Raw genomic sequence first — 15,130 nt, 5'->3', positions numbered from 1 at the left:
TTCATTTTATTTATTTATTTTATTCTGAAAGGGATTGAATTGGCAATACCGAGAAATTGTTTTGTGTACACGTGTGCTTCTGCGTGCGTGTGTGTGTGTGTGTGCGCACCAACAGTTAAAGAGCAACAATACTAACTACTAACTACACATAATTAAAAGAGTCACGGATATTCAACATAACATGTAAATTTAATTAAATGTGTACTATTGATTTCCCGAGGTGGGAGAGAGAGAGAGAGAGAGAGAGAGAGAGAGAGAGAGAGAGAGAGAGAGAGAGAGAGAGAGAGAGAGAGAGAGAGAGAGAGAGAGGCATACAGACAGACAGACATAAAGAGAGATAGACAAACACATCAGATACGTGTAGAAAACTAGAGAGAGAGAGAGAGAGAGAGAGAGAGAGAGAGAGAGAGAGAGAGAGAGAGAGAGAGAGAGAGAGAGAGAGAGAGAGAGCATGCTTATTGGGGAATTAACTCAACTAATCAGGAAACAGAACACTAGATATTTAATGTATCGTGTGAATACTAACCATGTTCATTAGCCGCGTCCGAAACGATCATTAAGACTCAAAGCTGAGCGAACATTTCCACAAAGCATCGTGTATTTCTTCCCCACTAAGCCTCGATGATGAACGTGGAGGAGGTCGATTGCTCGGAAATTAGTCCTTCCTCTTGGAAATGAAAAAAAAAAAAAAAATGGAGAAAATACTCGTTGCTCTCTTGTTTTGACCTCTGGCTGTGCACCTTAAATGAGAGACAAACAGACAGACACACACAGACAATTAGAGACAGACAGAAAAACAGCGACAGACACAGACAAACAGACAAATACAGACAAACAGACAGACAGGCAAATGTGCAGACAGACAGACAAATAGACAGGCAGTCTGATAGGCAGACAGACAGGCAGAGACAGACAGACGAATACAGTCAGAAAGAGAGACAGACAGACAGACAGATAAAGAGAAAAACAGACAGATATAGACAGACAGACAGATAGGTAAACAGACAGATGGGAAAACAGACAGGCAGAGAGAGAGAGAGAGAGAGAGAGAGGGAGAGAGGACCACACTGACTGAAACATGTAATAAAGAAGCACAAGAGAAGATACTAAAAGCAGTGAGCATATACACTCAGAGAATAAATGAAAATTACTCCTTAGGAAAACTTAGACATAATAAGAAAGAGAAAAAAGAAAGGTTTTAATAAAAGACGGAAAAACACGCAGTGAGAGAGAGAGAGAGAGAGAGAGAGAGAGAGAGAGAGAGAGAGAGAGAGAGAGAGAGAGAGAGAGAGAGAGAGAGAGAATAAATCCCATGAAAAAGGAAACTGAAGGCACCGTAATGATAAAACTTGAGATAGAAAACAATAAGAAAGAGGATGACAAATGAAAGTAATGGTTATACGAATAAAGTTTAGGAAGACAAAAAAAATAAAGAATAGATGTGAGAGAGAGAGGAGAGAGAGAGAGAGAGAGAGAGAGAGAGAGAGAGAGAGAGAGAGAGAGTAGCGTGCCCTATCTCCAAGAATCTCCTCGAACCTTCCGTTAGTTGACCTCTCGATGTCAAGTGATTTCTAAGTTCGTCCTCGCGACCCATATCTGAACATCACGCCGCACTCCTTCAAAGGCTTAACGAAAACTCTATCGATTCATTGAAAGGTTAAAGGGCCTCGTGAGTGTGAGGGGGGAGGGGCGTCGTTGTGTGTGTGTGTGTGTGTGTGTGTGTGTGTTTGATTTGCGATAGTTCTGATTTTGAAAAGTTTATAAATACGTTTAATGTGTGTGTGTGTGTGTGTGTGTGTGCTTTTGAAACTTATAATATCATGCATTATTTTTTTACTGTTATTTTGTTGATTATAATCATTTCACACTCCCTATTTAAGCGTAACATTGACTAGTAACACTTTCAGTCTTGTGTCGCTATTACTTATAACTCATCAGGCGTTACGATACATCAATATGTGACTCCGTTGATGTGGCGTATTGAAGTTAATCAGTCAGTCAGTTACTTGTTACAAAACTCACTTTGTAACATAAATCCGAGGCGTGTGGGAGTAAACTTTTATTCGTACTGCTTCGCTTTGTAAGAAACTCGATACTGATCTGAAGAAAAGAAACGGGAAAAATCAATAAAAGAAAAGTGCATTGATTCTTTTTGTGATTTCAGGTTTAAAAAAAAAAATGGTCCAATTCTTCTTGCAATGTGATCTGAAGCGCTTCTCAGGAAATAAAACTGAACAGAAGCAGACTCACATTTCTTCTGAGCTCAATCTGCATTAAAAAAAAAAAAAAAAAAAAAAAGTGAGAGAAAAATCAGATGCTTTCTCTTGACGGTTTGGAAAGAGAAAAGTCCCAGCAGCTCCTTTGAGTCTTACCGGCAGTGTAATGTGATGACGCGGAAAGCAGAGACTTAGAGAAAACAAAAGCTCATATTATTCCGGTTTTGTATTTTAGTGAAAGACAAATATTCTTCATAACATTGTAGAAAGGGAATGGAAAATATTGTCCAGCTCGCTTTTATTTCACGTACATGTAATGCGATGCTACTCTTAGGAAACTGAAATGGACAGTACCAATAAACATAATGACTTTTTCAAACACGAGAGAGAAATAAGAAAAATCATCCAGCCCTTTATGATATATTAATGCAATACTGTTACTAGGAAATTGAAATGAACAAAAGTAACAAGAACAAACTTAATACGCATGCAAGAAAGACCTTAGCCCCTTAGCGACTCTTTGAAATGAGAGAGAAAAAAAATAAATAAACTTCCTATGATATGTGTAATACAATATTGTTCCTAGGAAATTTAAATGGACAGTAGTAATAGGAATACATTTAATGCACAATCGAGAGGGTTAAAATTCAATAGCCCTTCTAGACACTGAAGTGGGAGAGAGACAAAAAGTCTAGTTCCCTATGACTCTATTTGTAATGCAATACTCATCCTAGGAAATTGAAATGAACAGAAGTAATACGCATCCGAAGAAGAGTTAAAATTCAATAGCTCCTCGGGACGCTTCGAAATGGGAGAGAGAGAAAAAAAAATCTGGCCAGGCCCTTTGATTCCACTTGTAATGTGATACGCTTGTGAGGAAATAGAAGTGATTCCCCTTTGGCGGCTGTGTTCCGATGTTATTAGGCCACGCGGGGACAGCCAATCCCGGGTCTTGGAGATGGACCAAATATCCGGCAAGACGAAGTGGCCCGCGCCGTTGTGTCTCGCGTCTCGTGGCCCGCCGTGTTTTACGTCCCTCGCGTGGCATTTTGTCTGTGGAGGGTTAGGACTCTTGAAAATACTCTCTGCCATTGTCTCCTTGTCGCTGGGTCCCTTTAATGCAACGAGTACGTGGCTATATCATGCCTTTCTTCCTCCTCCTCCTCCTCCTCCTCTTCCTCCTCTTTTTTCTTCTTCTTTATCGTCATCATCTTCCTTTTCGTCTTCCTTTCATCGTCATCGTGTTTTTCTTCTTCTTCGTCATCGTTTTCTTCCTTCTTCATCATCGTCGCCTTCTTTATTGTTTTTCGTCATCGTCTTCTTTTTCATATTCTTCTTCTTCTTCTTCTTCTTCTTCTTCTTCTTCTTCTTCTTCTTCTTCTTCTTCTTCTTCTTCTTCTTCTTCTTCTTCTTCTTCTTCTTCTTCTTCTTCTTCTTCTTCTTCTTCTTCTTCTTCTTCTTCTTCTTCTTCTTCTTCTTCTTCTTCTTCTTCTTCTTCTTCTTCTTCTTCTTCTTCTTCTTCTTCTTCTTCTTCTTCTTCTTCTTCTTCTTCTTCTTCTTCTTCTTCTTCTTCTTCTTCTTCTTCTTCTCCTCCTTCTCCTTCTCCCTCTCCCTCTCCCTCTCCCTCTCCCTCTCCTCCTCCTCCTCCTCCTCCTCCTCCTCCTCCTCCTCCTCCTCCTCCTCCTCCTCCAGCTTTTCCCTTTTTTGTTTCCCTATTCTTTCAGGTTTACCGTTTCATAAAACCGAGATTGCTTATTTTTTGGTGTCGTCTTAGTGGTTCCATCTACTGATGAGCTTCCGTGGAATGACTTAATCGTAAATATTCTTTGTTTCTCCCTTAATTAAATATTTTACTTCCATGATCGTCCTACTTTAACCTTCCTAACTCTGTAAAAATTGTTTGCATGAAGACGCAGGAGAGAAAAGAGAGGAAGCAGAAGATTATTATTATTCTTTTAAGCTACAGAATTATTTGCGAGAACTTAACACAAAGATAATGTCTAGTAAGTTAAAAGTATTGAAGGCGAAATGTTGTCTAACAGGGAAAGGGTTAAGTTAATGCAAGGAATGTGTGGCTGTGTCATCTCCCCTCTTCTTTTTTTTTCTAACCTCAATTCTTTTATGTCGATTTCTTGGGATCTTTTTTCGTGCGTGATCGTTGTTGTAAGGATCACGTGAATATATATATATATATATATATATATATATATATATATATATATATATATATATATATATATATATATATATATATATATATATATATATTTATTTTTTTATTTTTTTTATTTTTTTTTCATCCTTTTTTTTATTTTTTTTTTTATTTAATTTTACTTTTGGTACACTAATTCTTTTTGTATGTATTGTTGGTGCTGTACCTATTGGTCACGTCAAGGAACGTTAACCTTGTAAGGAACTAATCAATTTTTTTATCACATAAATTAACAAAGAAATCGATCTGTAATAAATCGTCATAATAAATCTTGTATCGCCTTTGCAGTTCTTTATGTTTTATAGATTTTCCCTTCCTTGTATTCTCTCTATATTTTCTTTCTTGTGTGTCTCCCTGCTTCCTTGCGATATTAGCGTCGTCATATGTCTTATCTTTTATAGTTCTTTGTAGTTCTTTTTTATGCTTTATAGATTTTCCCTTCCTAATATTCTTTCTATATGTTTCCTTTCCTGAGCGTCGCCGTATTTCGCCGCAATATCAGCGTCGTAATATGTCATATCCTTTATATTTCCGATAGGTTATACTGCCATAGCCTGGAAATAACGATCACTGCCGCTCTTAATTCCTGAAGGAGGATCGGATCACCTTAGTTTATGACGGACATCATCATCTTGCATTATTTCTTGGCCTAACCTTGAAATTCCGATCACCTGAGCTCCTAAACCTGGCAGGAAAGTAATTAAGGCTTCCACTCGACCTTCCTCCCTCCCTCCGTCCAACCTCCCGACCCCAGCAGTCGACACCTTGTTTATCGCTCGATTTTACCTTGAAATTAGGATCACCTCTTCAAGATATCCAGAGAAACTAATCAGTGTTTCTTCTCCTTCTCCTTTTTCTTCTCTTCCTCCCACTCGATACCTTGTTTATAGCTGACATCCTGAGCATTTTTTATATTTTTTTTTTTCTCTTTTGTAAGGGATGGTGGCGTTACCGTAAAAGTATGGATGCCCTCAACTTAATGATGTCTTGAAAATAATTAATACTTCCTCTTGTTCTAATATTCTGGATCGTGATGAATATATAAAATAAAAGAGAAAAATAGATAATAATGGATAGAATGGTGGTCTGGATTTATTATTATTATTTATTTATTTATTTATTTATTTATTTTTTATAGTTATAGGTGTTACTTTGAAATGTCGACCTCCGTTTCAGAATACCACATACAAATAACCCTTCCAAACACTCATGATCGTATTATGAAACAAACCAACAGAATCAAGTAGCATTTCGACCGCCACACTTGAAGGAATCACGTGACTAATCCATGCTCCTCTCCGCTCCACGCTCCCTCTCTCCCCCGCAGTTGACATCATGTTTATGGTGGACATCATCATCAACTTCAGGACGACCTACGTAAACCACAACGACGAGGTAGTATCGCATCCCGGCAAGATCGCTCTTCACTACCTCCGCGGGTGGTTTCTCATTGACGTGGTTGCTGCCATTCCCTTCGACCTCCTGCTGGTCACCGATTCAGAGGTAGGTGCTTGTCCCTACTCCCTCTCCCCCTCCCCCTGCGATGGTGTGCGCGCGTGGGAGCGAGATGTACGTACCCTTGCTCTTGCCTTTCACGCACACACACACACACACACACACACACACACACACCTACACATATATACACACACACAGACGCACCTAAACATACACATATTCGTACATACATACACACGGATTCCAATGCCACGTTCACGCCCTCTCGCTCCACTAGTCCCTATCGTGCAATATACAAAATAAAAGATAATAAGTAAAGCAGCGGTCCGCCTTCAATGTTTTGTTATTCTCAGAAACATTCCGGTCTGTCCTGCCACTTATACTGCTCGCCGCTCTCTCTCACAAGCTACTAACATTTTTTTTTCTTTTTTTATGTATTTGTGTTTGGATTTTTTTTAGCTTGATTTGCTGGCGTGTGCGTGCTAAGCTGCGGCGCTCCGTCCGTCCCCTGACTAACTAACAGCTCAGCTACTGTGTGTTTGAACTATCTATGTACTTGTCGTGGCCTGACCTGTGTAAGAGGACCAAAGGAATCGACGTATTTTTTTATTATTATTATTCATTTTAATCTTAAGGGCTGTTGGTGATTACTGTGTTGAGAAGTTACCGGTGTTCCTCGTTTTCTGTTTCTCCGAGGTGAAGGTTATAGATTCCACAAGGTAGTTTAACTGGAGATGAGGAGGTGGTGAACGGAACACGGGCTGAAAAATGAACACTATTCCTGACTTATTTCTCAGTAGCTCCTTCAGAGAATTATGCCCTGAAGAAATTACTGCTACTGCGAAATTAGATGAATAAAGTACTCATTCCGTATCCACTTCACTACCTACCCCCAGTTTGTTGCAGGCCACACAAGGTAGTTTAAGATAATTTGACACTGATGCCATCGTGAGTGAAGTGAAGAGTGACTGAAGGCGAGCTATTTGAGTCGCCTCGTGTATGAGATGGTTTGCTCTTAATGTGATAAACTGAAGCTCGTAAATAATGTACTTTCATTTGTCTCCTTTCACTATTAATTGATCGGATTAATTGTGGAGGAATGAATCTCAGCTCAAAGAAAGATTAATTAGAAAGAGTGTTTATCCATTGCGTTTGATGTGATAAACCGAAAATTCCAGTATAGTATACTTTTCTGTATACTTTCATTTGGTTCATAACACTTTATTGAACGGGTAAACCGAGGAGGAATGAATCTTATCTCAATAAAAATCATGAGTGTGTTTATGAAAAGAAACGTGATTAAAATAATAAACGGAAATTTCGTGTACTTTTTCATTTGTTTTTCTATATAACCAAACGAATTACCTTTGAAGTGTTGGATTTCAGATCGATTTAAGGACAAAGAATAGTTATCAAAATGGAGCGCGATTAATATGATGAACTGAAACCTGTATATTTTTCTATTGCTTTCATGCATTACTTATTGAAGGTACGCAGTGTTTCAAGATTAAGAAAAAGGGAAAGAGAGAGAGAGAGAGACATCGTATGCGAAAAAAGGAGCGCAATTAATTTCGTAAACTGAAACTTCTTGTGCAGTATTAATTGAGCGAGTCAGTCTTGGAGCGTTAAATTTCCACGTGATCGTAACAGAGAATATGTGTCAGTCTGTAGGGAGCGAGGGTGGCCCGCACCGCCTTTGAGTGGAGCTGTTCTCCTGCTCGCCACATGTTCCATATAACTCTGTCCTGCTATATTTGTATAATTATTAACGTTCATAATTGTTATATATTTTTCCTTTAAAAGTACTATTTAATGTCAATGTTTTCTTGGTTAACATTTGATTTGATAAAAAAAAAAAAAAAAAACTGACTTTGTTTCAACTTATTACTGTGCCTTTACTCTCTCAGGTTGTTTTATGATAATTTTTTTCCCTCACACTGACTGTCTCACTAACGGGGTGACGCAGCGGGGTCCTCCTGTCCTGCCGGCTCTTAGAGGACTCTTCCCTCCACCAGGTCCCGCAAGACTGACGCCAAAACTAAGTGGATGACAAATTTAAAGTGACCAGCGTATGACATTTTTGCTGACTATCTTTTAATACAAGACTTCCATACCTGGCGGAATTCTTATCGATAATAGTCTCATTATCATCCTAAAGATGTACTCTTTTAATTATGACATTTTGCATTTGCTCTTGTATCGTAGTTCGTTTTCATTCGTGTGGATGCAAAAGAACTGGAAAAGACACCTGCTACTTAGAAATAGAATGCTGTCATTAGAAATTCTGAAATTCTTTGACTTTAAATGACTGTATAGTACTTATTACCTCTTGACTTAGCTTAGACGATTTCACCGAGCAAAACTTAAAACTACAGACGCCAACAGGTTTCAGCTACTCGATCACTCGTTGTGTTGTCAGTGGTGTCTTTCGAAATTATGCCCTCAACTTGTACCAGAGAATTTTAGTAAGTCAGAAAAGTCCACGGAAATCAAGAGGTAAATAAAATTCTCAACCGCACATGGCAAGATTTAAGTGCCTCAGAAACAGCACCATATTCTGAAACACCTGCGCTACATGACTACATTCAAAATGCTCAAGTCGAAGTGACACAGGTTTTTAAGGGTATTTATATCGTTCTAGTGACAAATTGACAAGATTTCTATATTATTAACAGCAGGAACACTCTTGAGAACCCAGCCAATCATCTCCGTGGCCTTTAAAAATAGTCGTGGTGAGAGAGCGAAGCGTTTCTGTATGCGGACCATAGACGTGAGACTGACGAGGTGACGTGTTAGGAAAGCCACACTTGGATGAAGGAAGGAGGCTGAGAGAACACTTGATGACTGAGGGGAAGGGAAGACTAGTACACAGCCGCCTGGTCCTGGACACTCGTAGACTGAGGGAAGGCTTTGAAGAGACGAGCACTTGGTACACTTGGAGACTAGGGAATTCAGGGAAAGATACGACCACTTGCGAGAACAGCTGGAGACTAGAGGGTGATTATGAGGAGACATGACCACTTGGGAGGACAACTGGAGACTAGAGGGAGACTGAGGAGACATAATCACTTGTGAGGACAACTGGAGACTAGAGGGAGACTTTGAGGAGACATAACCACTTAGGAAGACAATTAAGGAGAATTTAAAAGGGACATGAATACTTGGGGAAATTTAAGGGGAGACCTGACCACTTGGGAGGACACTTGGAGACTGAGGGAGACGCAGCAAGCCCGGCCAAGGGACAGGAGGGACTGGTGGTGCTTGCCTCTCCCTCGATCCAGATGGACCAGTGGAGTGTTGCGTGAGAGCGTCGAGATAACCAGGCTGAGTCTCTTAGTTACTCACGGTCCTCGACTCTCAATGCCTCTGTGTCGAGACCCCGCCTAGCTATCTGAGCGTTCGATCGTGGAGGGGAGAATATGCTATGCTACGTGGTCCCAGGGGATGTCCAGGTGTCTAGACCCCGTGGTGGCTTGTCGTGTGGTTCATGTCGCTGTCCTGTGGTCAACCCGGGCTCTGTTTTTCCCTCCTTGCTGTTTCATATTCGGCGCCGTGTTACTTCGTTGCGGCGCCATAACTCGCTAACTTGATTGTTTTATTGCCTAGTGTTATCTTTTCCAATGCAGTGAATGGTTTGGGCTTGACAGTTCCTCAGAATCTTTCTTCATTGGTTCATAAACGAGTATTTTTACCTGGAGGGCCCACACCTTTCTTTTTCTTTCTTTTTTTTTTCTTTTTTTTTTTTTAGTCTGAAAGATACTACAGTAGATATTATTTTGGCTCATAAACAAGTATTTTTGGCTGGAGTGCCCCTACCCTCTATCTATCTATTATTTTTTTATAAGCCTGCAAGACACTACAGTAGATATTACATGGACCTGGGGACAGCGCTGTGGATCAAGAGGAGACTCCTTATCTGTAGTCCTTCCCTCAATCCTAATGTTTTGAGTCCCCTGAGACACTCCTGAGATCCACTGCGGCATTTTCTCCCCCACGAAGCGTCTCACTGGTCCAGGAGGCCGCGCTCTGGTCCACCTGGCTTGGGGCAGAGACGAGCCTTTCCTTACTTGTATTCTTTTTTTTTTTTTTCCTGCAGGCGGGAACGGAGGTAAGATAAGGTTTTGTTTTCTGTCGTGTCGCATGATCCCTTCGTGACTAAACAGACCTCGACCCTGTTGATCTTAATTTGATGCGACAGACCATGTGAACCCTCCTAGATGAGCCCCCCCCCTCCCTCCCCTCCCTGGTAATGAATGGAACGTGATCTGTGTATATATCTCTTGATATAGCCCATCACCCTGTACCATGATTACTTATTCTTGTTTCATTATTATTATTATTATCTTTGTTATTATTATTATTATTATTATTATTATTATTATTATTATTATTATTATTATCTATTACTACTACTACTACTACTACTACTACTACTACTACTACTGTTACAACAACAACAACAACAACAACTACTACTACTACTACTACTACTACTATATTACAACAACAACAACAACAACTACTACTACTACTACTACTACTACTACTACTACTATATTACAACAACAACTACTACTACTACTACTACTACTACTACTACTTCATTTTCTACTACTACTACTACTACTGCTTCTTCTTTTTCTACTACAACTACTACTACTGCTTCTTCACTTTCTACTACTACTACTACTACTACTACTACTACTACTACTACTACTACTACTACTACTACTACTACTACTGCTACTACTACTATTACTTTGACTGCTGCTGCTACTACAACTACTACTACTACTACTACTACTACTTTTCCTGTTAAAACTATTACTATTACTACTATTACTATTTATTATTTATAGCGTAATTTTTACCTGGTCTTCCCTGTCCCGTCCCCTAGAGCCTCTGTCTCCTGTAAACACCGAACTTTTTTTTTTCTCTACGTATTTGTTTGATGCAGTATCACTTCTTATGGCTAGACATTCTAACCTATGATTTTGTTTTTGTTTCAGTTATTTTAATGTATTCTTTTATTTCAGAGACTTGTTTTTGTTGTCATTGTTATTATCGTCTCTTGTTATTATGATTTGGAGGTATTCCGGTGTTGTTCCCTCTTCCTTTCCCTCTCTTCCCTCCTAATGTTAAGTGTATTTAGTACAATAACATGATTCCTGTGGCGTTATTACTCGTGATCAGAATAACAGCCTTGTCTCTTTACCCTTCCACAGCCTCACACAACTGCTTCTCCAGCAGAAAGAGAATTTGAGGTAAATTTTCTAGATACAACAAAGGCAATATGTCACTACTTATGTCAAAGATTATATCAACTATACAATTGTTTCCACCCGCCACAGTTTTTTCTTATGCAAACTTGCCTGGTACCCAAGAATAACCCAGGCGAGCATTGCATTACTGAAGCCAAGAAGATCATGATTTGCTTGAAGAATAGTCGCACTTAGGAAAAAAATATTAAGCCCCTTCTCCCATCCTCCCTTTCTGAAGGCTATACCGTCACTCGTCAATTGGTTGAATTTCACCGGAGTTCGTCTTAACTATGTGAAAAGAAAAGTAAAATTGAACTCATTACTCAAATTTGCTGGAATGAGTATCTGTAAATTGATATTCTGAGCCAAGTTATTATATTTGATGTTTTCTACTTTGAAGAAATTCCCTTACTGTAACATTCATTTACACTGTATTACGCTTTTGTTATTTAATTTGTGTTTCCTCCCTGGTCCTTTGCAGTACTGTACAGCAAAAACATCTTGCCACCTTAAGAATTTCTCACTTTAAGTTGTAACTAATTGGTATGCAGATGAGTGCCACGCGGCCACTCTGTAATTAAGTTTCCTCACCGTGATTGTTTAAAGATGGCCTCCTATTTCATCACAAGAAAAAAAAGGGGAGGCGTTTTGCATATTCCTCTGGTGCGCGCCTCACTCATGATTACAATGGTTGAGGACGCTTTTCATTCCACCAATTGTGTTGATGTGAGTGGGTACCGGCCCAAGATCACGTACCACTGACTGCACACGACACTGCTTTCCCTCTCTCCCCCTCTCTGTCACGCCCGTCATGACCTCAACTTTTCTTGATTCACACTGATTCTACGACAGCACGACGCCCGCCCGTCACCCCCTCACCGCCCCTAAGGCCCGACAGTCAAGCCTAAGGTCACCCTCCTCCACCTAGCGTACAGTAAACACATGTAGTAGTTACAGTATTCGCTTCTCCCTCGCTTGCTTCCGTGTGGTGGTGGAGATTGGCCGACGGTGATTCAAGACAGACGGAACTCTGAATATTGGTCTATATATTTTTTTTTCTTTTTTTTTTCTTTTTTTTTTGTCCTAGTAACGGTCCTCAGACTTGTTTAACGTAGAGAGTAGTCCCTCCAGTTGTGAAAATATATACGAGAACTGTAATTTCTTTTCCTCATTCATTGTTTCGGCACCATTTGACGGTCATTCTGGCGCCAAAATCACTTATTATTTCATTCACTGAGTAATCGTGTTATGGGACTCAGATTCCTAAAGCAGCAGAGTGTGTTCATTTGTAATCTTCGTGTTCTGTGGAGGGAAAGAAGTTACAGCACAATGGCATACTTTGTGTAGCTGGAGGAGGCCTGTGTCGCGCGCATGACGGCCGCGGCCCCTCAGTGCCCTGTGTACCCCGTCGCGCTGTCCCCAAGACTCCATGACCTCGGCAAAGTTCTGTTAACGCAAAGGTGTTTTAGTGCCGCAGTGGAACGCTTGCTTCTGTCTTTGTGATGGACTCAGTGTGGCCCCTTGTCGCCTACTCTCGGAATGGCAGTAACGTAAGCTGAAGAGTTTGCCGGCCTTGAACTGCATCGGTGTACTGTTCATTTCTCGACACGTAACCGCAGAATGCCATTCTAAAACAGTGAAATACACAGTTTGTGGCTGAAAGTCGGTAAGCTTTTATGTGAAGTAATCTTGAATGTTTCATTGTAATCGTGCGCCAACTCGGAATACAATGTTTTTCTTGTAGCTTTGTATTCTGAAGTTAAGCCACAAACAGCCTTGCCCTTAGCCACAGGAGTCCCAGCTAAGTTAACAGAACCCGAGACTCCGGCTGACTGTTACTGTTACTGTACACCGCCGACCAGACCATAGCTTCCTCGACTGTCCCGCTGGCTCGTCGTCCACCCGCTTGTGATGCATGACTGCATGCCCTCTAGAGACTAGAATAAATAATGCTTGTCTTTATATTGAGGTAAATATGTCAGATATTTACATGCAGCCACCCACTGTTATGTACATTCAGGACGTAATGATAACTGGGTGCAACTCTGAACCAGCACATCATGAGCTCATACTCTGTGTCTCATTTGCCTGTACTTAAGTAAATGACTGTCGTTCAGTAGCTCAAGTATGATGATGCTGGTCACCGGGAGGTCAAGGTCATGACTCCTGCTACCATTGTCCCTGCGGCGGCCATGCCACGCCCCCACACGCCCCTTCCACGCATCCCTAAATGATTGCTCCCTATTAAATCCTGTACATAAATCATCCATTGTAAATTTTAGAGTAAATTTTCATTAAAAGAAACCCTTTCCCTGCCCCCCATGCATACTTAAAAAAAGCTAAGTAATGGAAAACAAACTAATTTTTTTCAATGAATGTTTCATTTGACTAAGCGTGCAGTAAAGTAAGGAATTTTCACAAATATTTGAACTGAATAGGAATATTAAAGTAAATATACTTTTCATAAAATTTTGGATTTTCATCTGTGGCAGAGTCGCGGCAGGGAAATTTAAGCTTGTCTGTAGGAAACCTTTTTTTTCTCTCTCTCTATTAGAAAACTTTGGTAGTTTTCATTTTTTAGGCTAATAATGAAAGCGCACATGAAAAGGTTTCATGATACAGTGCCTCTGTTTCCAACATTTTCGATGGTAACGTTTTCCATTATAGTTCCCTCATTTTGATGATGGTTATGATGAAAATATAATAATACAAGGTTATAATAATAATAATAATAATAATAATAATAATAATAATAATAATGATAATAATGATTAATAATGACAGCATCAATCATGATACTGAAAATATATAATAAGTTAATTAATAAAAGTATGGATGATAATTATAATGATGATGATGATGATGATAATAGTAATAATAATAATAATAATAATAATAATAATAGTAACAACAAAAACTATAATAATAATAATAATAATAATAATGATAATAATAGTAACAACAAAGAAACTATAATAATAATAATAATAATAATAATAATAATATTATTATTATTATTATTATTATTAATAGTTGTAGTAGTAACAACAAAGAAATAATAACAGTAATAATAGTTATTTCTCTAAGAATAATGATAATATTTGCAATATTATTAATGATAATGATTTAACTTCTAATAGTAAAGACCTTTTCAACCAACACCAATACTTCTGTGCATTTTGAATGGTTCCCCAGCAGCGCGGGACGAACACGATGGAAAGGTGAAGCAATGATTGGCGAAGTCACTCATTATGCTTAAATTTTAATTTTCAGGCAAGAAAAAAAAAAGGTTCTGTACTGAAAACGATTGAGTAATTGCTGTGTGACTAATGTTTGATATTGCGAATTCTGGAATCGAGTATTATTATCATTATTATTATTGTTACTGTTGTTATTGTTATTATTATTATTATTATTATTATTATTATTATTATTATTATTATTATTATTATTATTATCATCATCATCATCATCATTATCATTATCATTATTATCATCATCATCATCATCATCATCATCATCATCTTCATGACCATTATAATTAACATTATAATTTATGATTATTGGTGTTTTTTTTTATTCACAGAGAAGTCAGTGACTATGGAAAACGTTATTATCTAACATATGATAATTGAATTGCAAATTATTGCCAAAATGTGTCTGTATTTTTATGCAAGAGTTACATAAACACGCAATAGGTGACGAAGACTTTAACAAAATAGTCAGGTGTGCTGGACATGTTCACGACGTGTCTTCAATCAATGTCACGCAGAAGCGAGATGAGGTCAGTAACCTTGACGCACCTCACAGACACGCCTCACGAAGATGCCTAACTGACGCACACCTATTCACTCATTGGCCTTGTTGTAATTGTACACTGAGAGTACAGTTATAAACATTAACTCATTGGAAGCAAATATAACAGTATATTAAAATTTACACGAGAAAATTAAGACGTGGTGTATGTATGTAACTCATCTATG

The 15,130-nt window shown here is 38.9% G+C and overlaps 1 protein-coding gene across 30 annotated transcripts in view; it reads left to right on the top strand.

Moving 5' to 3' along the window:
• Positions 1 to 15,130, top strand: part of LOC135090675 (potassium voltage-gated channel unc-103-like) — a 132,383-nt gene that overhangs the window by 45,913 nt on the left and 71,340 nt on the right. For 27 of the 30 annotated variants that reach the window (XR_010262077.1, XM_063987668.1, XM_063987664.1 and 24 more), the window contains 3 exons: positions 5,756 to 5,931; positions 9,983 to 9,994; positions 11,112 to 11,150. Coding sequence is in view for 29 of the 30 variants with exons in the window: in XM_063987668.1 (XP_063843738.1) it covers positions 5,756 to 5,931; positions 9,983 to 9,994; positions 11,112 to 11,150 (227 nt within the window). In the remaining variant the exon portion in view is untranslated. The remainder of the gene's footprint in view (positions 1 to 5,755; positions 5,932 to 9,982; positions 9,995 to 11,111; positions 11,151 to 15,130) is intronic. The other 3 variants (XM_063987645.1, XM_063987649.1, XM_063987653.1) reach the window with 3 other exon arrangements.

This window comes from Scylla paramamosain, chromosome 35 (assembly GCF_035594125.1).
Source record: "Scylla paramamosain isolate STU-SP2022 chromosome 35, ASM3559412v1, whole genome shotgun sequence".
In the NCBI taxonomy this organism is placed as follows: Eukaryota; Metazoa; Arthropoda; class Malacostraca; order Decapoda; family Portunidae; genus Scylla; species Scylla paramamosain.
Note: the sequence above shows the minus strand (reverse complement) of the source record. Positions and strands in the feature narration are given on the sequence as shown.